Source organism: Larimichthys crocea, chromosome XIV (assembly GCF_000972845.2).
Source record: "Larimichthys crocea isolate SSNF chromosome XIV, L_crocea_2.0, whole genome shotgun sequence".
In the NCBI taxonomy this organism is placed as follows: Eukaryota; Metazoa; Chordata; class Actinopteri; family Sciaenidae; genus Larimichthys; species Larimichthys crocea.
The window spans coordinates 6,020,188-6,042,480 of record NC_040024.1 but is presented as its reverse complement, the minus strand read 5'-3'; the positions used below and the strand labels follow the sequence as shown (position 1 = coordinate 6,042,480).

The 22,293-nt window shown below is 38.2% G+C and overlaps 1 protein-coding gene across 4 annotated transcripts in view; it reads right to left on the bottom strand.

The window, feature by feature from the left end:
• Positions 1–4,364: 4,364 nt before the first annotated feature.
• Positions 4,365–22,293, bottom strand: part of LOC113747647 (saoe class I histocompatibility antigen, C alpha chain-like) — a 31,991-nt gene continuing 14,062 nt past the window's right edge. For 2 of the 4 annotated variants that reach the window (XM_027288108.1, XM_027288109.1), the window contains 5 exons: positions 9,502–9,738; positions 9,148–9,411; positions 7,033–7,299; positions 6,412–6,549; positions 4,365–5,571 (listed from right to left, as the gene is read on the bottom strand). In XM_027288108.1, coding sequence (XP_027143909.1) covers positions 5,339–5,571; positions 6,412–6,549; positions 7,033–7,299; positions 9,148–9,411; positions 9,502–9,550 — 951 coding nt within the window. In that variant the 5' untranslated portion in view covers positions 9,551–9,738 and the 3' untranslated portion in view covers positions 4,365–5,338. Of the gene's footprint in view, positions 5,572–6,411; positions 6,550–7,032; positions 7,300–9,147; positions 9,433–9,501; positions 9,739–10,418; positions 10,531–22,293 lie in introns of those variants that run through there. The other 2 variants (XM_027288110.1, XM_027288111.1) reach the window with 2 other exon arrangements.

The window sequence follows — 22,293 nt, the reverse complement described above, 5'->3', positions numbered from 1 at the left end:
CAGCACAGCACCAATAATGTCAGAAAGGCTCTGAATCTACAATCTTTTGCTTCTGGTGGAAAGACTCCGTTAATGCTTCCTAGCTTAGATGTTGAGAAAGCATTTGATAGACTGGACTGGACATTTTTGGAGCAAACAATGGCTTATATAGGCTTTAACAAAATCTTTTTGAGTTGGATTAAAGTGTTTTATAAGAATCCGCGGTCAAGAGTCAGAGTTAATGACCAATGCTCTGATTTCTTCGATCTGGGACAGGGGACAAGGCAGGGGGACGTGCTCTCACCAGCCCTGTTCGCTCTTAGCATTGAGCCTCTTGCAGAATTGATTAGAAGTAACCCCCTTATACAAGGAATAAGGGATGAGAGTGGAAGTCAGCATAAAATAGCCAGACGACATATTATTATTTATTGAAAATCCTGTCCACTCAGTCCCGGCTCTTTTACAAACTCTTAACGAATATGTCTAGTATCCGGTTATAAAGTTAATCAGAGTAAATCAGAAGCGATGACGGTGTCTGGGACATGGCCTAGCCAGCTTGATGATATAGTGTCTTTTCGAAGATCTAAACAGGGTTTTAGATACTTAGGGGTCACACTCACTCCCTAGGTAACTATACCAGGCGAATTATAGAAAAATATTTGGAATGTTTAGAAATGAAATGGCAAGATGGGATGTGCTACCATTGTCCCTTTGGGTAGAGTAGAAGTTAAAATGAATCTACTTCCCAGAATTGTGTTCCTGTTTCAGTCTCTCCCAGTCGGGATCCCAACATCAGCTTTCAATATGCTGGACAAGCTTATATCTAAATTTATATGGCAAAATAAGAGACCAAGAGTGAGCCACTCATTCTTGGAAAGGACAGGGGAGGAGTCAGCCTCACCAATTTAAAATATTATTTTTGGGCAGCACAATTAACAGCAGTGGTAGCTTGGATTACCAATGACATAGAATCAGGATGGGTGAACATAGAGCAGAATACATTACTAGCAATACCTTTGTCCACTTTAGTGTTTCTGAACAAGCAGTCCCAGAAGAAATTCGAAATCAAAAATGTTTGGGTGAAACATACTTGCATGCAAATTGATGGAAATCTGGATTCCCCCCCCTCAACAACAATCACATTTAAGAGATAGGCAGGCAGAGGCCTGAGGGCTATAGACCAGTTGTTCTGTAACACTGGTGTATAGCCATTCTCGTAAGACAAATTCCTTCTACCCCAAAGTGATATGTTCCGGTATTTTCAGATAAGAAACTACATCGCAAACCATACAGATTGGAATCTAATTAAAAATGCTCTAACAAACATAGAAACTTATAATATAATTAAACATTGATTACTGAATAAAAAGCATGTTTCCCATATATATATATAGAAATCTGTTATTAGATACACCAGACAATACTTTTTATATCAAAAACAAATAGGAGCTAAAGTTAAATATTATAATTGAGGATGGGGACTGGGAAACAGTGTGCATTGGATGTCATGAAGGTTTCGATAGTAATATGTGGAAGGAGTTTGATTGGAAGACGAAGACAAGGTTTTTTAAGGTCACCTTCATGTACACTAAAGATCAAAAACACTTGTTACATATACTTCTGATGACTGCTAGGAAAATGGTGACAATAAAATGTATGAATCCACAGCCACCTACAGTGACACAATGGAAACAGAAGCTGAGGGAGGTGTATGGAATGGAGGCTTTAACCGCTAAATTACAATTAAGGTCAGATGTTTTCATGAGGAGGTGGCTACCTATAACAAGATACTTTGCTAACTGAGGGGGATCCCACAGTATGCTGGAATGTCTTAACTGTCTACGTATTTATTTATTTTTTTTCACCCACTTGTAATACTCAGCTTTCTGGGCCCGTGTCTTTTATCCTTTTTTTGTTTGTTTGTTTGTTTTGTCTCCTGTCTTTAGCATTGTCATACATAATTTGTGATGTTTTTGTTGTGTTCTTCATTAATAAAAAATAAAGTAAAAATAAAAATCATACTGAAAAAAACAAGCTCTAATCAAAAATATCAAGTGGTTTTGGTAATAAGGGTGTCACCCCACATCTGAGAATGGTGGCAGCTTCTCTCTAAATCATTCAGAAAGTGCTGTCCCCGAAAGTGGGGTGTTCTGTCATCCGACCCCAAAGGTGGCCTAAGTACCTATGTATGTGTGTGTGTGTGTGTGTGTATGTGCAGGTTCAGAATACTCATAGAATACACTTCTACAATACTACTATTGTAGAAGTGAGAATACTCACTTCTACAATCAATGACAGTGAGGAGCTATTTGGCAAACAAGTGGCAAATGAGCTAAGAAATATTAAAGATCGCGTGGTTCAGTTTAGAGTTAGGAGAAACATTATGAATTCCCTTTATGATGCTCTAGAAGCAGAGCAGACCCGGTAACATGCAGCCCTCAGCCAGTACCAACCAGGGGGAGTACCATTTGTGGGGCCACAGTCAACTCAGGGAAGGTATGATCATTACACAGGAGTGCCAATACAAGTGCCATATCCACCATATCAGAGCCAACACAGTCTCCAGCTCCAGAGCCAACCAGCCCAACAGCCACAGTCTCAAAGCCTCCAGCCTCAAACAAACTCCTTCTCAAGGATGATACATGATGAAGATTAAGAGTTGAAAATCAGTCTGTAATGTACCTCTTTCAAGCCTGTGGTTGGTAAGGATGCAGGTTGAACTTTTGAGAGAGAGAGAGAGAGAGAGAGAGAGAGAGAGAGAGTGAGTGCACAAACTTTTTTTGCACTACTGTTCTCAATATACAGTCATGGAAAAAAATATTAGACCACCCTTTCATGTTCATTTTAATACCTGGTACAACTAAAGGTAGATTTGTTTGGACAAACATGATAACAACAAAAATAGCTCATAAGAGTTTAACTTAGGAGCTGATGTAGCCATTTTCCAGGGTTTTCTCGTTAAAAACCTAACCTAAAGTTTTTACATCAATAGCTACTGTAGATATCAGCTCTTAAATGAGCTATTTTTGTTGTTATCAGTTGTCCAGCCAAATGTACCTTTAGTTGTACCAGGCATTAAAATGAACAAGAGAATAAGGGAAAACAAGGGTGGTCTAATCATTTTTAGAGATTTGTTTACATTTATAGAAATGTTATTGTTCACTCTGTATTGAGTGAATTTTTTTGTACAGGACTACTTAAATGAGTATTTTTTTCAGTAGAATTAGATTGTAATGTTTAAAACTGTTTACTTACTGTTTACTAACTATATAGCTTTGATTTGGAAAAAAAAAACACAAAAACCATCACCAGACAACTTTTTATTGACAAAAGCACAATAGTAATTGACTTTCTGGCCTTGTTTATGGCTTACAGAATAAAACAAACTTTGCCGGCAAGTGTTGTGTTTACATTGTTTTAACAGTTTTATGATAAAATAAGGTACAGCTCTTGAAATATTGTGGACTTGAAAGCACACAAATAACTAGAATATAACAACAATGTAATAATAATACAAAGAATCAAGAGAACAAAGTGTGATTGTAGCCTGTCACACAATTAACATATATTTTGTAGACAAGTACACTGGCTACAAATCAAACCACTCTCGCTCTTAAAAGTATAGTGCATAACTACTACATATTAAATGAATGTCAAACAATGTTCACAACATCAAAATTGAGATTCTGAGAAATTATGAGTTATGTGGAGCTGATCAGCTTAATCAACATTGCATCAATTCATTTTAGAATAGCTTGAATACAAAGAACATTCATTTGTATATAAAAGTTGCACACTACAATTTTAAGGCTACACCATGTCCTCTTGCTATGAAACACTTCCTGCAGGTGACACAAAGTATTGGCATAGTCTGTCTATGTCTTTGTGTGCGTGCGTGTGTGTGTGTGTGTGTGTGTGTGGTGTGATGCAAGATACATCAAAGCATTCTGTAGAACCTTCCATACCTTTGTTACATCATCATTCTAGAACCTTGTCAGAACCTTATATTGCAGGCTGCAGTGAGTGAACACAGTCAGACAGAAGTATTATATAGCTTGTGTGTACACACACACATACACCTCTGAATCTTGCTTTGCAACCTGATATTAAAGTGAAACTGAAAGCTAAGCTTTTTTGGAGCATTGCCAGCAACCTGCATGTATACTCATTCCTTTATGTTAGTTTACTTGTAGTGAAGTTGATTGTAATTGTGAATTCTTATAAACATTAAGGTCTGAGATGAGAAAAAGTATATTTGAAACATGACAGCCATTCTACACTCATTCCAATTCAAATGAATTAATGTAACCATCACTACAAATGGAAAAAAAAATGGAGAACATTTAGAGTCTGTGATTTTTGATTTCTTTTTATTGCACAGAATATGTTGTGGCAGAGAAAGGAAACCCTGGTTCCCTAAAATGTAGATCAGTTAAAGACCAATCAATCTTCACATCCTTAATTCTTTTTTATCTGGGTCTCCGTTCACTGCACTAATATAGCAGCTACTCTACGTAACATGATGTAAGACATCATATAAAACAGACATATCCACATGTGAAAAACAACAGCGGTTCTTTCACTACTAATTTTAAAGATAATTCTTTTAATTTTTGCTACATACAGACAGACATGATGCACGTTCTCTCTTTCCTCTTACTCCAGCTTTCACAGACAGCGGTGATGTAAACACATCTTGAACAAGTTTGCCTCTGTATTAAAAGTCAAATAGAATAAAGGAATTCTGTTCTTGACATCTGGATTTAAAGAATTTGAAAGAAAATATCTTAGACACGTACATGTAAAATTAATAAAAAATAGCAAATAAGTAACACTGGAAATGGAATGCAGCTTAACAAGAAATGCAGGCATTAGCTGTTTATCAGTACACATATTAAAAAAAAGATATTTTAATGGCTAACTTTGTTAATAAAATCAGGTAAAGTAGAAAACATATGATACATCCATAATAAGTACATAACATAATGATATAAAGTACAAACATACAATGATATAAGTAATACCTGGTGAAATTCCTTCATGAAGGGATAATGTTTAGTTTATCACGTTTCATTGCTACATGACTTAAACTTTTAAAATTTAAAGATATAGACTGAACAGCTTGTCCTGAACAACAGTGACTGTACAATTACAGTACAGCATAATACACATATTAAGTTACACAGAAGTTGTGTCCAAAATTACTTCCTATTTGTGACATGGTGCACAATATTTCAATATTTGATATTTATAGTTAGTTATAGTTAGTTATAGTTTATAGTTAGATATTTATAGTTACTATTTAAAACTGTTTCGATTGATTTGTGTCAATCAGTTTCCTGCTCGATTCCTTACATAACTATCGATGTGCCCCATCGACATTAATAGCAAAGTATTCTGGATCGTAGAAGTCTTGATCCTCTGATGTGAACCTCACCACCCACTGGTCCCATGCTCTGTTTCTCTCTGTACACTGGGTGTATGAAACAACAACATTCTGCAGATCTGGAGAAGTAACACTTTCCACCATCCTGGAGAACTGCTTCACCAGCCGTGGATCGATTGTTGGAGGGCGACTGGACCTCATCTTAACTACAATGAAAATTGGAATCACAGTTAGGACACACTGGTTAACACTGGAAATATCTTCCAAATTAAATCTGCACTTGGTTAGATTGAACTACAGAGTCACAGCTCTAACACAGTGTCATGTGAACTAACAACCAGGTTTCGTAGCCCTTTTTTAAATTGACTGCTTAGACTATTATTCTGTATTTAGTTGTTTGATAATTCACAAGAATTTATGCTTTTTAATATCAATATTAAAAAAACAGTCTCAGGTGCACATATAAACAAAATGTTAAAGCCAATACCTAAACTGAATCCTGCAGATTTAAAAAATCCAATCATAGACCATTTCTGTCTCTGATTTATTAGTATATAGAACTACACTGCAGACCGGAGTGCCTGTTTACAATGACAGGGTTCAACATATGTTTAGTAGACAGCGTCATCTATGTGTCTGCTGGGAGAAATGATCTCGAACATAGTACCTATGGAATATCTTATATAAGACAGACATGACATGATCTGCAAAAATCTAATCTCAGTTGATACATTGGCTTGACCAATCTCTACTTGTAGAATGGTAAATGGTAAATGGACTGTACTTATATAGCGCCTTTCTAGTCTTCCGACCACTCAAAGCGCTCTACACTACATATCTCATTCACCCCATTCACACACATTCATACACTGATGGCATTGGCTGCCATGCAAGGTGCCGACTGCTCATCAAGTTTTAGGAGCTAACCCTTTATACACATTCACACACTGATGGCACAACCTTCAGGATTGGACATCTTGCTCTACCTACGAACCACAGCCACGTAGAAGTAAGTTTATTAAAATGTGATAAATAAAAACTCTTACCACATTTAAGAAATGTGGTTACACAGCATATAATGATGATTGTAACCATGATGCAGCAAAATCCAAGGGTTTTTGTCAGAATTATCCAGTTGACACTTGACTTTTTATATAGGTGTCTGCCGTCAAGAGTGTTCCCATCTGCAATGAAAGAAGATCCTGAAAAACCCATTCTGACCACCAAGGTTATGTTCATTCTATTCATTCTTCCATTAGTCAAGATCAGACTTAAAATATTGATTCAAAAGGTTCTGTCAGTCCTTATCTTTCACTATCATCCAATTCTTGTCTGACTTTAGGATTTGCATTACAGTATAAATCAAATCAAATTTATTTTGTATAGCCCAAAGTCACAAAGTACATTTGCCTCAGAGGGCTTTACAATCTGTACAGGGAGTGACACCCTCTGTCCTTAGACCCTCGGTTCGAGTGAGGAAAAACTTGCCCACAAAAAACCTTTAACAGGGAAAAAAGGTGGAAGAAACCTCAGGAAGAGCCACAGAGGAGGGATCCCTCTCCCAGGACGGACAGACGTGCAATAGATGTCACGTGTACAGGACAAATCAACACAGTATACTAAGAGTATAACAAACACGGATTCAACAGATTTCCAAAAGGTCTTACCCCAAAATACAGTGAAGTTGTGACCTCCTGTTAGTATTCTACAGCCATACATGTTGGTGTTTTGGCTCAGGGAGATCCGAGCTGTCAGTCTGAGGATCACTGATCCGTCTTCAGAAGGCACTGGTCCGGTTATGGTGATCCCACTGGCCTTGGAGGCCCCATCTCCAATCAAATGCACTGAGCTCACTGATTTGTCAGTACTCATCGTGTGACATATCAGAATTGCCTCGACTGTGTTAACAATGGGCTTGGCAAAAACTTGTAGCTCTGCAGAGAAAGAAGGTGATATTAAAAGTCAGGGTAAAAGGGGCACGCCATCCAATGGACTCCACTGCATGCTACTGTCCTCCTACAATTCCAATATCAAACATCCAACATCCAACACAGAATAGTTTACATGACCAAAATGGGTCATCGATTTCAGTGCCTGTTTGAGGCTGTATTATTCATGCTTTGTGTTAAATGCTAACATCAGAATGCTCAAAATGACTATGCTAACAATCCTGGTGTTTAATATTTCAGAAACAGACACAGATAGACACAATTAGATTGTATTTATGTCAATTTCAGCCTACCAATAAAAACACCCAAGAAACTTTGCTTTTTATGTGAGGAAACGCTAGAGAAATTTGTCCTGGTTGATTCTGAAATGCTTGGTAAAGTTATGTCCTACTTTTTAAAAACAGAAGAACAGTTGCTCATAGTTGTCAATAATTGCCTTCAGACGGGTACTTTTCCTACTAGCCTAAAGAACACCATGGTTAAACCTCTTCTGAAGAGAAACAATCTCGATTCTTCAGTTATTAGTTATTACAGACTAGTATCAAAGCTGCCATTTTAAAGCAACATTTTAGAGTAGCTTGTTTTTAATCAGTTAAATGATTTTATGAACTCTAACAATTTTTTAACAATCTTTTTTCAAAAGTTTCAATCTGGCTTTGGGGCCAATCACAGCACTGAGATGGCACTAGTAAAGGTTGTAAATGATGTCAGATGCAATATGGACATGAAAAAACCTTGTATCTTGGTGTTACTTGATCTACTGCAGCCTTTGATACAATAGATCATTCAGTTCTTTTAGGTAGACTTTAAAGTTTGACTGGTATTTCAGATTTTTTTTGTAAGTATAGATGACTGTTTATCATAAATAAAATTAATTGTGGTGTTCCCCAAGGCTTAATTTTAGGACCTATACTTTCTTTTTTTTAAGATTATTTTTTTGGCCTTTTTAAGCTTTTATTTGATAGAGAGACATTAATGCATGCTTTTATCACTTGTATAACTGACTACTGTAATGCTCTACTTTCTGGTCTACCTAGCAAGAATTTAGATCAACTACAGTTATTACAAAATTCAGCTGCTCATCAGTTGGTGAAGACCAGAAAAAGAGCCCATATTACACCCATTTTAAAGTCTCTGCATTGGCTGCCTGTGCACTTCAGAATCGATTTTAAGATTCTTTTACTGATTTATAAATCTCCTAATGGTCTTAGTACAGCCTAATCATCTGATTTAATTTTACTCTATGAACCCTTGAGGACCCTTATGACTTCCGGGAGTGGCTTTTTAATTAATGCCTCCGGTAGGTGTTTCCTCGGTGCAAGACGATGAGATGGCACACTTTTTGTTACATGTATAGTATGGAAAGTGCAATACAAATAAAGTCTGATTGATTGATTAGTTGATTGATATTTACCATGCTAATCATTTTAGTTTAGTTAAGCCATATCTCAGGGACTGCAATCATCCTCAAAGAGCAACCTGTGTGAGATCTGTCACCAGATTAGTTTGATGCATTTGCCCACTGCAAGTTTTTTGTCTAAATATGAATTGTCATCAACGATATCAGGTAAATGTTTTGTACATAAGTCATGACTTTATGTACTCATATACTCATGCTGTAAGTCAGCTAAACTCTGTTGACAGCAGTCATCCCACAACAACTTGAGACATGACCCTGCTTACTCAACAGGAATCCGTGGAAACCAATGTGATTAAAGTCTTCAAATAACAAGGAATCATGACTCTGCTTCCACATTGCTGTGTCTTGAGGACAGCTGAGCTAAGACCATAAAATGTGGTTGAAAGAAAAGCTTCCCTTGTTCCAGTTCTCACCTGTTCTTTGGTGCATTGATTTTAATTGAATTTTCTGGATCAGTAGTGGACATTGTTTGCTGATGAAGTGTCTAAAGGCAGAATTCCTTGCAATGTTATTGTTCCAGTGACGTTGAACTGTTACAGCAGAGGGAGACCGGGCCGTCCAGCTCTGGGATTCAGAGTCAAAGCTTATAAAGTCCCTCCCATTCACTGCCCAGGCTTCAAAAGCAGAGACAATCCCATTGGTTGACTGGATGCAGCCATGGCGTCGCTGTATAACATCTATAAAGTAAGAAAGTAAGATTTTTTGTTTCAGTGCACAAGGTCAGACAGCTTCACTAAGTTGTCATAATGTCACAAAAACAAACATACACACTGTCCTGTTGGTAAATGTTGGAATCACATGGAGAGACTCTAACATATTATCACACGATTCATCACAAGATTCAGGGAAGTTTTTGGATTGCAGAGTAAGTTTGATCTCTTCTGTTCTCTTCAAGCTGTCACAGTAGGAGATGGGAACTCCATTAAATACAGTTAGTTGTTCAAAAAGAGGTCAGTCCCCAGGCTGCACACGTCCTGTAGACAAGAACTGAAGCGAGTGTGAACCTGAAAAATAAAGAAAAGATTCTGAAGGGACAAAGTTCAGACTCTACGCTCCATTAAAATGAACCTGACAGCCAGTGTTGTTAGTTTACATAAGAATTTAGAACCCTGTAGAAAATTTACACTTTTGGTCTGCAGTCTTACTTTAAGTCAGACTTTTAATTTAATTAACACTACATGCTCCTTCCTCTGTACAGCAGTTATGATTTTATTGTCATCATTTCCTGTTTGTGAGAACCAAACTGACATGCCCTTTAAACAAAGCGTTAATCTAGTCCTCAGTTCAGTTTCAGTTTGTTTCGAACATGTGCGAGTAATATAACAAAGTAAACTAGAAACAAACAAAGCCAATAAGAATAGTCAAAACAACAATAACAATAGTTCAAACTAAAATAATAATGTGAACGCAACATGTCCGAAAAGGAGTAGGAAGAAGCATATGCTCCAAAGAGAAACTCTTACTCTGTTGGGTGATAAAGTTTTTGTTTATACTTCTTCACACACTGTTTTAAAGGCAACTCAGAATACCTCTCACTCTTCAAAGCATTATTGAATTAACTTTAACTATTACCATAATGCTCATTACAAAATGATTATGCCAAACCAAACTTTATCTGTGCAGTCTTGTGTTCAAATCATGCATAACAATGTGTTCTCAGTTCCTATACCCCTCTGTCACTCACCACATTCAGCTATGGACAGCAAGAAACATTGAATTAAAAGTTGAATCCCCCTCATCTCAAATCTTGTAGCACCGTTTTTCCTTGTTTTCCAAAAAGAAACGCTTCTCGGTTTATCTCCGAGCCTCTGAAAAAACCTGATGGACAACTATGTGTAAAGGATATTAATAACATTACAACTGCAACGCCCTAAAACAAAACATTATCATCATCATTATCTACATTTATCTTGAAGCAAGCCTATTGGCTGATGTTGAGGGGGTGATGGATCATATTACTCAGAAGGAGGTGCCTTTTCAGGATATCTCATCAGAACAACCAGTTATGTTACACTTGGTGTTTGCCCTCAGCAGAATATAATAGAATATCTTTATTGTCATTATGCAATGCATAACACAATTTAGTGCCATCTTTCAGTGCAGGGAGTACAAATAAAAAATTTTTACTTTAAAACTAACTTTAGGGCAGTTATGGCCCGTTTTTTAGTCTGTTTGTGGGTTTTAAATGTCCTGTATGGCCTGCCTGAGGGTAATTGTTCAAATAGGATGTGGCCGGGATGGGATGGGTCCTTAATAATGTTCTGGGCTCTTTTGAGGCATCATGAGCTATAAAGTTCTTCCAGGGAGAGAAGGAGGCAGCTGATGTCCCACTGTCATTATTGCTACCTGTGACACGCTTACTGCCACTAGGGTTCTCTCAGCACAAAGAGTCAGAGTCCAAAGCCTGTTTCTTAGGGATTTTTATTGATTTCGGCTGATCCCATAAATTAGACACACTCTGCAGCCGTTCGCAGGCCTCTTGCTGCCGTCTGCTGTGTCTCACAACTTTTGCCCGTACTGCTTTTTCTGGTCCAGCACGCTACTGTGTTGGAAAGAGGGAGAGTGATTAGACAGTTGGCTACAGGTGTGCTAATCACCTCCCCTGTTTGTGTTGATCTGTCCTGTACACGTGACATCCATTGCACGTCTGTCCGTCCTGGGAGAGGGATCCCTCCTCTGTGGCTCTTCCTGAGGTTTCTTCCACATTTTTTCCCTGTTAAAGGTTTTTTGTGGGCAAGTTTTTCCTCACTCGAACCGAGGGTCTAAGGACAGAGGGTGTCACTCCCTGTACAGATTGTAAAGACCTCTGAGGCAAATGTACTTTGTGACTTTGGGCTATACAAATAAAATTTGAATTTTGATTTGATGATTTTCTGGGTGGTGATGATGACCCCCTGGAGCGCTTTTCTCTCTGCAACTGTACAGCTGGCAAACCATAAGCAGATGCAGTAAGTCAGAATGCTCTCTATTGAGCAACGCTAGAAGGACACAAGCAGCTTTTGGGAGAGTCAGTTCCTGAGGATCCTCAGGAAGCAGAGTCTCTGCTGTGCTCTCTTTACCAGCTCAGTGGTGTTAGTGCTCCAGCTGAGGTAGATGCACACCCAGAAACCTGAAGACTGAGACCCCCTCCACACGGTCCCTGCTGATGACAAGAGGTTGAGTAGTGACAAACTCATTATATTGCTATGAATCTACCAAAGGAGTTATACCAAATAAACGTATTACTTTTTCCTCCCACAGTCTAAGGACATGCAGGTTGACTGGTGCTTCTAAAACGTCCATAGGTGTGAATGTGAGCATGAATGTTCTCTGAATCTCTGTGTCAGCCCTTTGATGAACTGGTGACTTGAGTACCCTTAACCCAGTGTCAGCTGTGATTGGCTTCAGCCATCCAATAACCCTGATAAGAATAAGCAGCTACAGAAAATGGATGGATGGAATTGAAACAGTTATTACTGAAATGTTCACATAATCATGCACTAATCATGCAATTATTACATGATTATTTCTTGGTAAACAGTGTTCAAACAGATTTTAGATCATCTTTAGCCTCTTAAAGCTTTTGGTTTTGATTTGATTGTCTAACTGGTCTAACCGGTTTCCAGCTTGGCAGAAATAGCATTACATTCATCATGTGAACACAAACATGACAAGCTTGTTTTAACTTGTTTGTTTTATTTAACAGATTTAAGTTCATGTTTCATCTTCTATTTGCTTTCTGACTCAAACATGTATTTGAAGTCCCTAAAGTGCAATATTTAGTTTTCTTATTATTCATTTGTTGTATGTTCTATTCTATTCTATTCTATTCTATTCTATTCTATTCTATTCTATAACCCGTTTACAAAAAAAAGTCGTTGTACTTCTATTACGGTATTACTACTGTAATACTGTGTAAAATGTAAATAGAATCAATATGTGATGTGAACACATTTTGAAAGATATCTGAGCGCTTATTTCAACTTGTTTCAAACATGTTGCTGGATTAAAATTCAAAATGGATATATCATTTTCTTCAATTAAAAAGTTGTCTTTGTGCTATTTTCAATTACATATGGGGTTTCGAAGTTTTGTTCCTATTTATATTTTACACAGCAGAACAGCTTTTTGGAAAGACGATCTTACTCTGTTTTTAATTTATTACATTGTACCTTATACTATATCACATATACACATACTGTATTATATTTATGTTATATAAATGGAGAACAGTTTCTTTTTGATGATTTGTTTTCATTGCACTTATTGCATTTATTTTTAGACCAAATGCTCTGGTGCCGTGCGAGGTGGCAGCCTGTGGTTGCAGCTCCCGTCGTGTTTTTTAAACTTTAGTTTATTTGTCGGTTCATTAATTTAGTCTGTTTTTCTGATCAATCATAACCTGCTCATAAGAGTTGTGACAATGGCTGGACTTAGTTTTGTTACCCTTTTCCGTGTTTTTCTGCTATTTTTCCTATCCTTTGTAATTGGGAACTTTGCCACCGGCAGTAGTTGGAGCATTGTTTACACCCACAAGCAGCTGATTGCGCTGTGTAAACCCGTGCTGCTGCACAGGAGAAGACACAAACCAGCGGTCCCAGTGATTATAACGGGAAACGTGAGGTATTTGGGGAATAATACAGACGAACTGGCAGTGCTAGTGAAGACCCAGAGGGAATACCGTGAGTGCAGCATCTTTTGCTTCAGTGAGACATGGCTACACTCGCACATCCCGGACAGCAGCGTTGAGGTTCCAGGCTACAATCTGATACAGGGAGACAGAGACTTTTCCAAAAGTCAGAAGAAGAAGGGTGGCGGACTTGCACTTTATGTAAGTGAGAGGTGGTGCAATCCCGGACATGTGAATGTGAACGTCTCTGTACCCCAGACATTGAAATGCTGGCTGTGGGAATCATTTACTTTCACCAGTAAATTGACTGCCCCACCAGAGAAAATAAAATGCTGGATCTTCTCTATGCCAACGCCATTGACGCATATGACGCCCTCACATCCCATGTGATGAAAGTCCTGGAGAGACTGCTCCTAGCCCAGCTGAGGCCACAGGTGAGGATGTTTCTGGACCCCCTGCAGTTTGCCTATCAGCCCCATTTAGGAGTCGATGACGCCATCATTTACCTGCTGCAACGAGCCCATATGCATCTGGATGGTGGGGGAGGCACTGTGAGGATCACATTCTTTGATTTCTCCAGTGCTTTCAACACCATCCAGCCTGTGCTACTGGGTGAGAAGCTGCGGGTGATGGGTGTTGATGACACAGTGATCTCCTGGATTACTGACTACTTGACAGGCCGGCCACAGTTTGTCCATCTGGGCAGTGGGTCATACAGGACACTGATAGACAGCTTTGTAGAGTGGTCTGAACAGAATCACCTGAGGCTGAACATCAACAACACCAGAGAGATGGTGATCGACTTCAGAAGGAAGAAGGCGCCTTCACAGCCACTCCGGATCAGAGGGGAGGTGGTGGAGGACTACAGATATCTCAGAGTGGTGATCGACAACAGACTGGACTGGAAATCTAACACAGACTGTGTACAAGAAGGGGATGAGCAGACTCCTGAGGAAGCTGAGATCCTTTAACGTGTGCAGCAAGATGTTGGAGATCTTCTACCAGTCTGTTGTTGCTGGTGCCATCTTCTGAATGTTGAATAAACTGTTATCCATCATGGACAATGAGCAGCACCTTCTCCACCACACAGTGGACAGACAGTCACTGCACATTTCTCCTTTCTTACTTTGCACCAAATCGACACTGCCAATTTGCTGTATATAATTTTGTACAATATATTTTATTTACTATTGCTATATTGATATTTTATTATGTATAGTATAGTATAGTATGTATGTATAGACAATACTTCTCGATGAAAGCCACAACAGGCTATAGATCTGGCAACTCCTCCCTCCAACTCAACAAGCCCCAGAAATATTGACACAATTGTCTGCTTGGTGTTGTAGTAGTAGTAGGAGTACAACAGAGATGTATAGTAACGAAGTGGAACTTCTTAAGTACTGTACTTAAGTACTAAAATGCAGTATCTGTACTTTTTTGGAGTATTATTTTTTTCCCCAACTTCTACTTTTACTGCACTACGTATTTTTGATGAATTTAATACTTTTACTCCGATACATCTTTCATGTGCTAAATCGTTACTCGTTCCTATTGTAGTGTCTCGCTCTCACATTCATTCAGACACATTCACAGACCATGGGAAATCACAGAACTCTACCATGAACATTGTAACATTAGAAGTTGTGCCTTAATAAATATTTGAAATAATATAAACAACAGTACTTGTACGTGTACTTTTACTTGTACTTTTACATTTTAGTACTTGAGTACCATTTTTTTTACATACTTCTACTTGCAATACTTAAGTACAAAACATGTTGAATACTTTAGTACTTTCACTTGTGACTTGGTGTTTAATGAACATTTCAACTTCTACTCAAGTCAGTTTTTTGATAGAGCACTTGTACTTCTACTCCACTCCTTTACTCCAGTACTTTATACATCTCTGCTGGTAATATGATGACACTGTCATACAGGAGCATAATTGTGAGGGTTCCTAGCAGGGCTTTAACATAGGTAGGGATCTCTAAAAGTTATATTTAATCTGTAATTTTGATCATTTGTTATTAACATTATAACAAACTACTTCTGTTGGCTGAAAGAAAAAAATCTGACAGACTATAGACACATCCGTAGAGATCAGATTCACTTTTGTTATTTCATTTATAGACATTACTTATGCAAATAAAGCCTCTGCATGTATTTTGATTGTGCCTTACCAGTTAAGTCTTATTTGGTTAAATCTGACTACGAGAGTGTAGGTTACCAAGGCACCAGAGTTATGGCTCTCAACTATTATTTATTACTATATTCCATTGTTTTATGCCGCGGGCACAATGTGATTGGAAAATGCTGAGCTGCATGCATGCACGTACATGTAGTTACTTGTTATATTTAGCAGCATTTTGGGTAACAGCTATTCCCAGGTAGTTAAATGATAAGTGAGTCTAGCAGTGTAGCAAACTCCGGAATGAGAATCTGGACACAGTTTTTAGTTTTTCCGTTCCAAGCTACTGTAGAAACATGGCGGTTCAACATGGCAGAAGACAAAAACACAACTGTTCTTATGTTCAGGCAGTTATGCACCAATAAAAACACAGTTGTGCATCTGTAAATAGAAGCCCCTAACTCTTAATTAATATTTTTTGTTTCAGAACCGAACATCAGGAGAGTCATGGTGAAAGTGCGACTAAGCTCTGAGGTGGATCTGAATCTTCTGACAGTCATCGTCTGCTGCTGCAGGTGAGAGAGCGTGAGAGACAAACACAAATAAATGAGATGAAGTCAAGAAAAATGAATCTGTAGTTTGAAACTTTCTGCATTCAGTTTCAGGCATGTCTGGAGGACCACAGTCGGACTGAAGTCAAAGTACGCTGGCAAGCTCCCAAAAATGGACAAATCTATCGCAAACAAGATGAGGGCGAAGAAGTAGAAACAGGTACTTACCTGACCTCTATCATATCTTAAGCCACACCTATGAAGCCAGTTTTTCTGCATGTCTTTCATTACACTCATTAATTAACCTTTTATTTATTTTTTCATGCAGGCTGTGTGTAGCACAGACATCATACAAACTCTCCTGCGTGGTGAAGTTGCGGAGAAGATAAATACAGTCATGCTTTGTTACATAATAAGTAATATTGGTTTGCATTGTGTTGTATTTGTGTTGTGTTGATCCTTCATTTGGTCGATCAAGGGTTCTTTCACACTTGTAGTTTGGTTCATGTTCATACTGACTTTTTACTAACAAACCAAGAGGTGTAAACATAAATTTAGACGGACACAGTAATGCTTGTTGATTAGACAATCAGCTTTCAGGGTTCATTATAGCTGAGTCAAACAGGCACATAAAGCAACGTAAACTCAAATATTTGTGTGTAAGTCTACTCTTAACTCAAGGTTCACTTTTTTCTCTGGGTTCCTCAGTTTCTTTCGTTGTCATGAAGGTGGCTCAATTGTAGAAATAGATTCATTTACCCTGTGTCAATATGCAACTGCCTGTGTGACTTCCATTCACAGAGGAAGACCATGAGATGTGGTTGAGAGCTTAAGAAAATAGCTAGAAATACACCCTTAACTGAGATTTTCTTCTCTTTAGTTCTTAAACTCGAATTAAAAAGAAAGAAAAGCTAAGAAAAACCTGCAGCATTATAAAGTAGATAGCAAAGAGTTCAGTTTAATCATTATTCATTCATTCTTATCTACTCCTGAGTGAAATATGTGTCTCTTTAGCTGCTAAATGTATCAATATCTTCTAGTCTCTTGATTTGTCTGTTGTTTGGTAGTAGAGAACATTTGCTGGAGGTCATAAAATACCTTTCACATAGTGATTTAATCATGAAAGAAATCTATGTTTTAAATGACTTACAATAAACTTTGCAGCTTACAGGTGAAGTCGTTTCATTTTCATTCAAAGGATCAACACATGAAATGTAAAGACGGTTTACAGGAAAGCAGAACATAAATTAAGTAGTCCAATGACTGAGCCTAATGACTCTCCTTTTCATTTCTGTGTAAATGAAACCAAAGCAGACTCTTGTCTGTCAAGCATTGGTTAGTTCTGACATAAACAATGGTGCACTTGTTGTCATTAACATGCTTGATCACCAAGGAGGAATGACACTCGAAACAATGAGAAATGGCTCATGTCCAAGGTACAAGAATGTACAGTATGCAGGTTGTGTGGCTTAAAGCTCTTTATAAAGGACGTCCTCTTTGCTTACCCACACACCTGCTGCAACTCAAACAGGTAAGATTTGTGTTAATATTTGTTGTTCATTGATTCTAATTTAAAAAAATGTTTTTATTTATTACAGCTATCAGTACAAACATTATTTGAGTAATATTAAGTCAGAATGGAGCTTTCAGTCCATCATCTTATTCTTAATCTTATTTAGTTTTATTTTATTTATTTTTCTTTACAGTTAACGTTTATTAGATTTTTTAGATATTGTGTTTTGTCTTCAGCAGATTTGAAGTGAACTACAACCTTAAATTCATTAAATATTAAAGACCTTAAAGGTTACAACTAAATAAATTAAGAATAAGATGATGGACTGAAAGCTCCATCTGACTTAATATTACTCAAATAATGTTTGTACTGATAGCTGTAATAAATAAAAACTTTTTTTAAATAGAATCAATGACAAACAAATATTAACACAAATCTTACCTGTTTGAGTCAGCAGGTGTGTGGGTAAGCAAAGAGGACGTCCTTTATAAAAGCTTTAAGCCACACAACCTGCATACTGTACATTCTTGTACCTTGGACATGAGCCATTTCTCATGTTTTCGAGTGTCATTCCTCCTTGGTGTCAAGCATGTTAATGACAACAAGTGCACCATTGTTTATGTCAGAACTAACCAATGCTGACAGACAAGAGTCTGCTTTGGTTTCATTTACACAGAAATGAAAAGGAGAGTCATTAGGCTCAGTCATTGGACTACTTAATTTATGTTCTGCTTTCCTGTAAACCTTCTTTACATTTCATGTGTTGATCCTTTGAATGAAAATGAAACGACTCACCTGTAAGCTGCAAAGTTTATTGTAAGTCATTTAAAACATAGATCTTTCATGATTAAATCACTATGTGAAAGGTATTTTATGACCTCCAGCAAAGTTCTCTACTACCAAAACAACAGACAAATCAAGAGACTAGAAGATATTGATACATTTAGCAGCTAAAGAGACACATATTTCACTCAGGAGTAGATAAGAATGAATGAATAATGATTAAACTGAACTCTTTGCTATCTACTTTATAATGCTGCAGGTTTTTCTTAGCTTTTCTTTCTTTTTTAATTCGAGTTTAAGAACTAAGAGAAGAAAATCTCAGTTAAGGGTGTATTTCTAGCTATTTTCTTAAGCCTCAACCACATCTCATGGTCTTCCTCTGTGAATGGAAGTCACACAGGCAGTTGCATATTGACACAGGGTAAATGAATCTATTTCTACAATTGAGCCACCTTCATGACAAACGAAAGAAACTGAGGAACCCAGAGAAAAAAGTGAACCTTGAGTTAAGAGTAGACTTACACACAATATTTTGAGTTTACGTTGCTTTATTGTGCTTTGTCTCAGCTATAAGAACCCGGAAAGCTGATTGTCTAATCAACAAGCATACTGTGTCCGTCTAAATTTATGTTTACACCTCTGGTTTGTTAGTAAAAAGTCAGTATGAACATGAACCAAACTACAAGTGTGAAAGAACCCTTGACGACCAAAGAAGGATCAACACAACACAAATACAAACACAATGCAAACCAATATTACTTATTATGTAACAAAGCATGACTGTATTTATCTTCTCCGCAACTTCACCACGCAGGAGAGTTTGTATGATGTCTGTGCTACACACAGCCTGCATGAAAAAATAAATAAAAGGTTAATTAATGAGTGTAATGAAAGACATGAAAAACGGCTTCATAGGTGGCTTAAGATATGAGTAGAGGTCAGGTAAGTACCTGTTTCTACTTCTTCGCCCTCATCTTGTTTGCGATAGATTTGTCCATTTTTGGGAGCTTGCCAGCGTACTTTGACTTCAGTCCGACTGTGGTCCTCCAGACATGCCGAAACTGAATGCAGAAAGTTTCAAACACAGATTCATTTTTCTTGACTTCATCTCATTTTATTTTGGTTTGTCTCACGCTCTCTCACCTGCAGCAGCAGACGATGACTGTCAGAAGATTCAGATCCACCTCAGAGCTTAGTCGCACTCACCATGACTCTCCTGATGTTCGGTTCTGAACAAAAAATATTAATTAAGAGTTAGGGGCTTCTATTTACAGATGCACAACTGTGTTTTTATTGGTGCAATACTGCCTGAACATAAGAACAGTTGTGTTTTTGTCTTCTGCCATGTTGAACCGCCATGTTCTACAGTAGCTTGGAACGGAAAAACTAAAAACTGTGTCCAGATTCTCATTCCGGAGTTTGCTACACTGCTAGACACTTATCATTTAACTACCTGGGAAGTACACCAAAATGCTGCTAAATATAACAAGTAACTACATGTACGTGCATGCATGCAGCTCAGCATTTTCCAATCACATTGTGCCCGCGGCATAAAACAATGGAATATAGTAATAAATAATAGTTGAGAGCCATAACTCTGGTGTCTTGGTAACCTACACTCTCGTAGTCAGATTTAACCAAATAAGACTTAACTGGTAAGGCACAATCAAAATACATGCAAAAAAAAAAAGCACTGAGTCTCAGTTACTCCAGTGCTGAGGCTTTTATTTGATAAGTAATGTCTATAAATGAAATAACAAAAGTGAATCGATCTCTACGATGTGTCTATAGTCTGTCAGATTTTTTTCTTTCAGCCAACAGAAGTAGTTGTTATAATGTTAATAACAAATGAAAAAATTACAGATTAAATATAACTTAGAGATCCCTACCTATGTTAAAGCCCGGCTAGGAACCCTCACAATTATGCTCCTGTATGACAGTGTCATCATATTACCACAGAGATGTATAAAGTACTGGAGTAAAGGAGTGGAGTAGAAGTACAAGTGCTCTATCAAAAAACTGACTTGAGTAGAAAGTGAATGTCATTAAACACCAAGTCACAAGTGAAAGTACTAAAGTATCAACATGTTTTTACTTAGTAATTGCAAGTAGAAGTATGTAAAAAAAATGGACTCAAGTACTAAAATGTAAAAGTACAAGTAAAAGTACACGTACAAGTACTGTTGTTTATATTATTTCAAATTTATAAGGCACAACTTCTAATGTTACAATGTTCATGGTAGAGTCTGTGATTTCCCATGGTCTGGTGGAATGCGGTCGAATGAAAGGTGAGAGCGAGACCACGTACAATAGAGAACGAGTAACGAATTTGAGCACATGAAAGATGTATCGGAGTAAAAGTATTAAATTCATCAAAATACGTAGTGCAGTAAAAGTAGAAGTTGGGGAAAAAAATAATACTAAAAAGTACAGATACTGCATTTTAGTACTTAAGTACAGTACTTAAGAAGTTCCACTTCGTTACTATACATCTCTGTTGTATCCTACTACTACTACACAACACCAAGCAGACAATTGTGTCAATATATTCTGGGGCTTGTTGAGTTGGAGGGAGGAGTTGCCAGATCTATAGCCTGTTGTGGCTTTCATCGAGAAGATTGTCTATACATACATACATACTATACTATACATAAATAAAATAATATAGCAATAGTAAATAAAATATATTGTACAAAATTATATACAGCAAATTGGCAGTGTCGATTTGGTGCAAAGTAAGAAAGGAGAAATGTGCAGTGACTGTCTGTCCACTGTGTGGTGGAGAAGGTGCTGTTCATTGTCCATGATGGATAACAGTTTATTCAGCATTCAGAAGATGGCACCAGCAACAACAGACTGGTAGAAGATCTCCAACATCTTGCTGCACACGTTAAAGGATCTCAGCTTCCTCAGGAGTCTGCTCATCCCCTTCTTGTACACAGTCTGGTTAGATTTCCAGTCCAGTCTGTTGTCGATCACCACTCGAGATATCTGTAGTCCTCAACCACCTCCCTCTGATCCGGAGTGGCTGTGAAGGCGCCTTCTTCCTTCTGAATCGATCACCATCTCTCTGGTGTTGTTGATGTTCAGCCTCAGGTGATTCGTTCAGACCACTTCACAGCTGTCTATCAGTGTCCGTATGACCCACTGCCCAGATGGAACAAACTGTGCGGCTGTCAAGTAGTCAGTAATCCAGGAGATCACTGTGTCATCAACACCCATCACCCGCAGCTTCTCACCCAGTAGCACAGGCTGGATGGTGTTGAAAGCACTGGAGAAATCAAAGAATGTGATCCTCACAGTGCCTCCCCCACCATCCAGATGCATATGGGCTCGTTGCAGCAGGTAAATGATGGCGTCATCGACTCCTAAATGGGGCTGATAGGCAAACTGCAGGGGGTCCAGAACATCCTCACCTGTGGCCTCAGCTGGGCTAGGAGCGGTCTCTCCAGGACTTTCATCACATGGGATGTGGAGGGCGTTAATGCGTCAATGGCGTTGCATAGAGAAGATCCAGCATTTTATTTTCTCTGGTGGGGCAGTCAATTTACTGGTGAAAGTAAATGATTCCCACAGCCAGCATTTCAATGTCTGGGTGACAGAGACGTTCACATTCACATGTCCGGGATTGCACCACCTCTCACTTACATAAAGTGCAAGTCCGCCACCTTCTTCTTCTCGACTTTTGGAAAAGTCTCTGTCTCCCTGTATCAGATTGTAGCCTGGAACCTCAACCTGCTGTCCGGGATGTGCGAGTGTAGCCATGTCTCACGAAGCAAAAGATGCTGCACTCACGGTATTCCTCTGGGTCTTCACAGCACTGCCAGTTCGTCTGTATTATTCCCCAAATACCTCACGTTCCCGTTATAATCACTGGGACCGCTGGTTTGTGTCTTCTCCTGTGCAGCAGCACGGGTTTCACAGCGCAATCAGCTGCTTGTGGGTGTAACAATGCCCAACTACTGCCCGTGG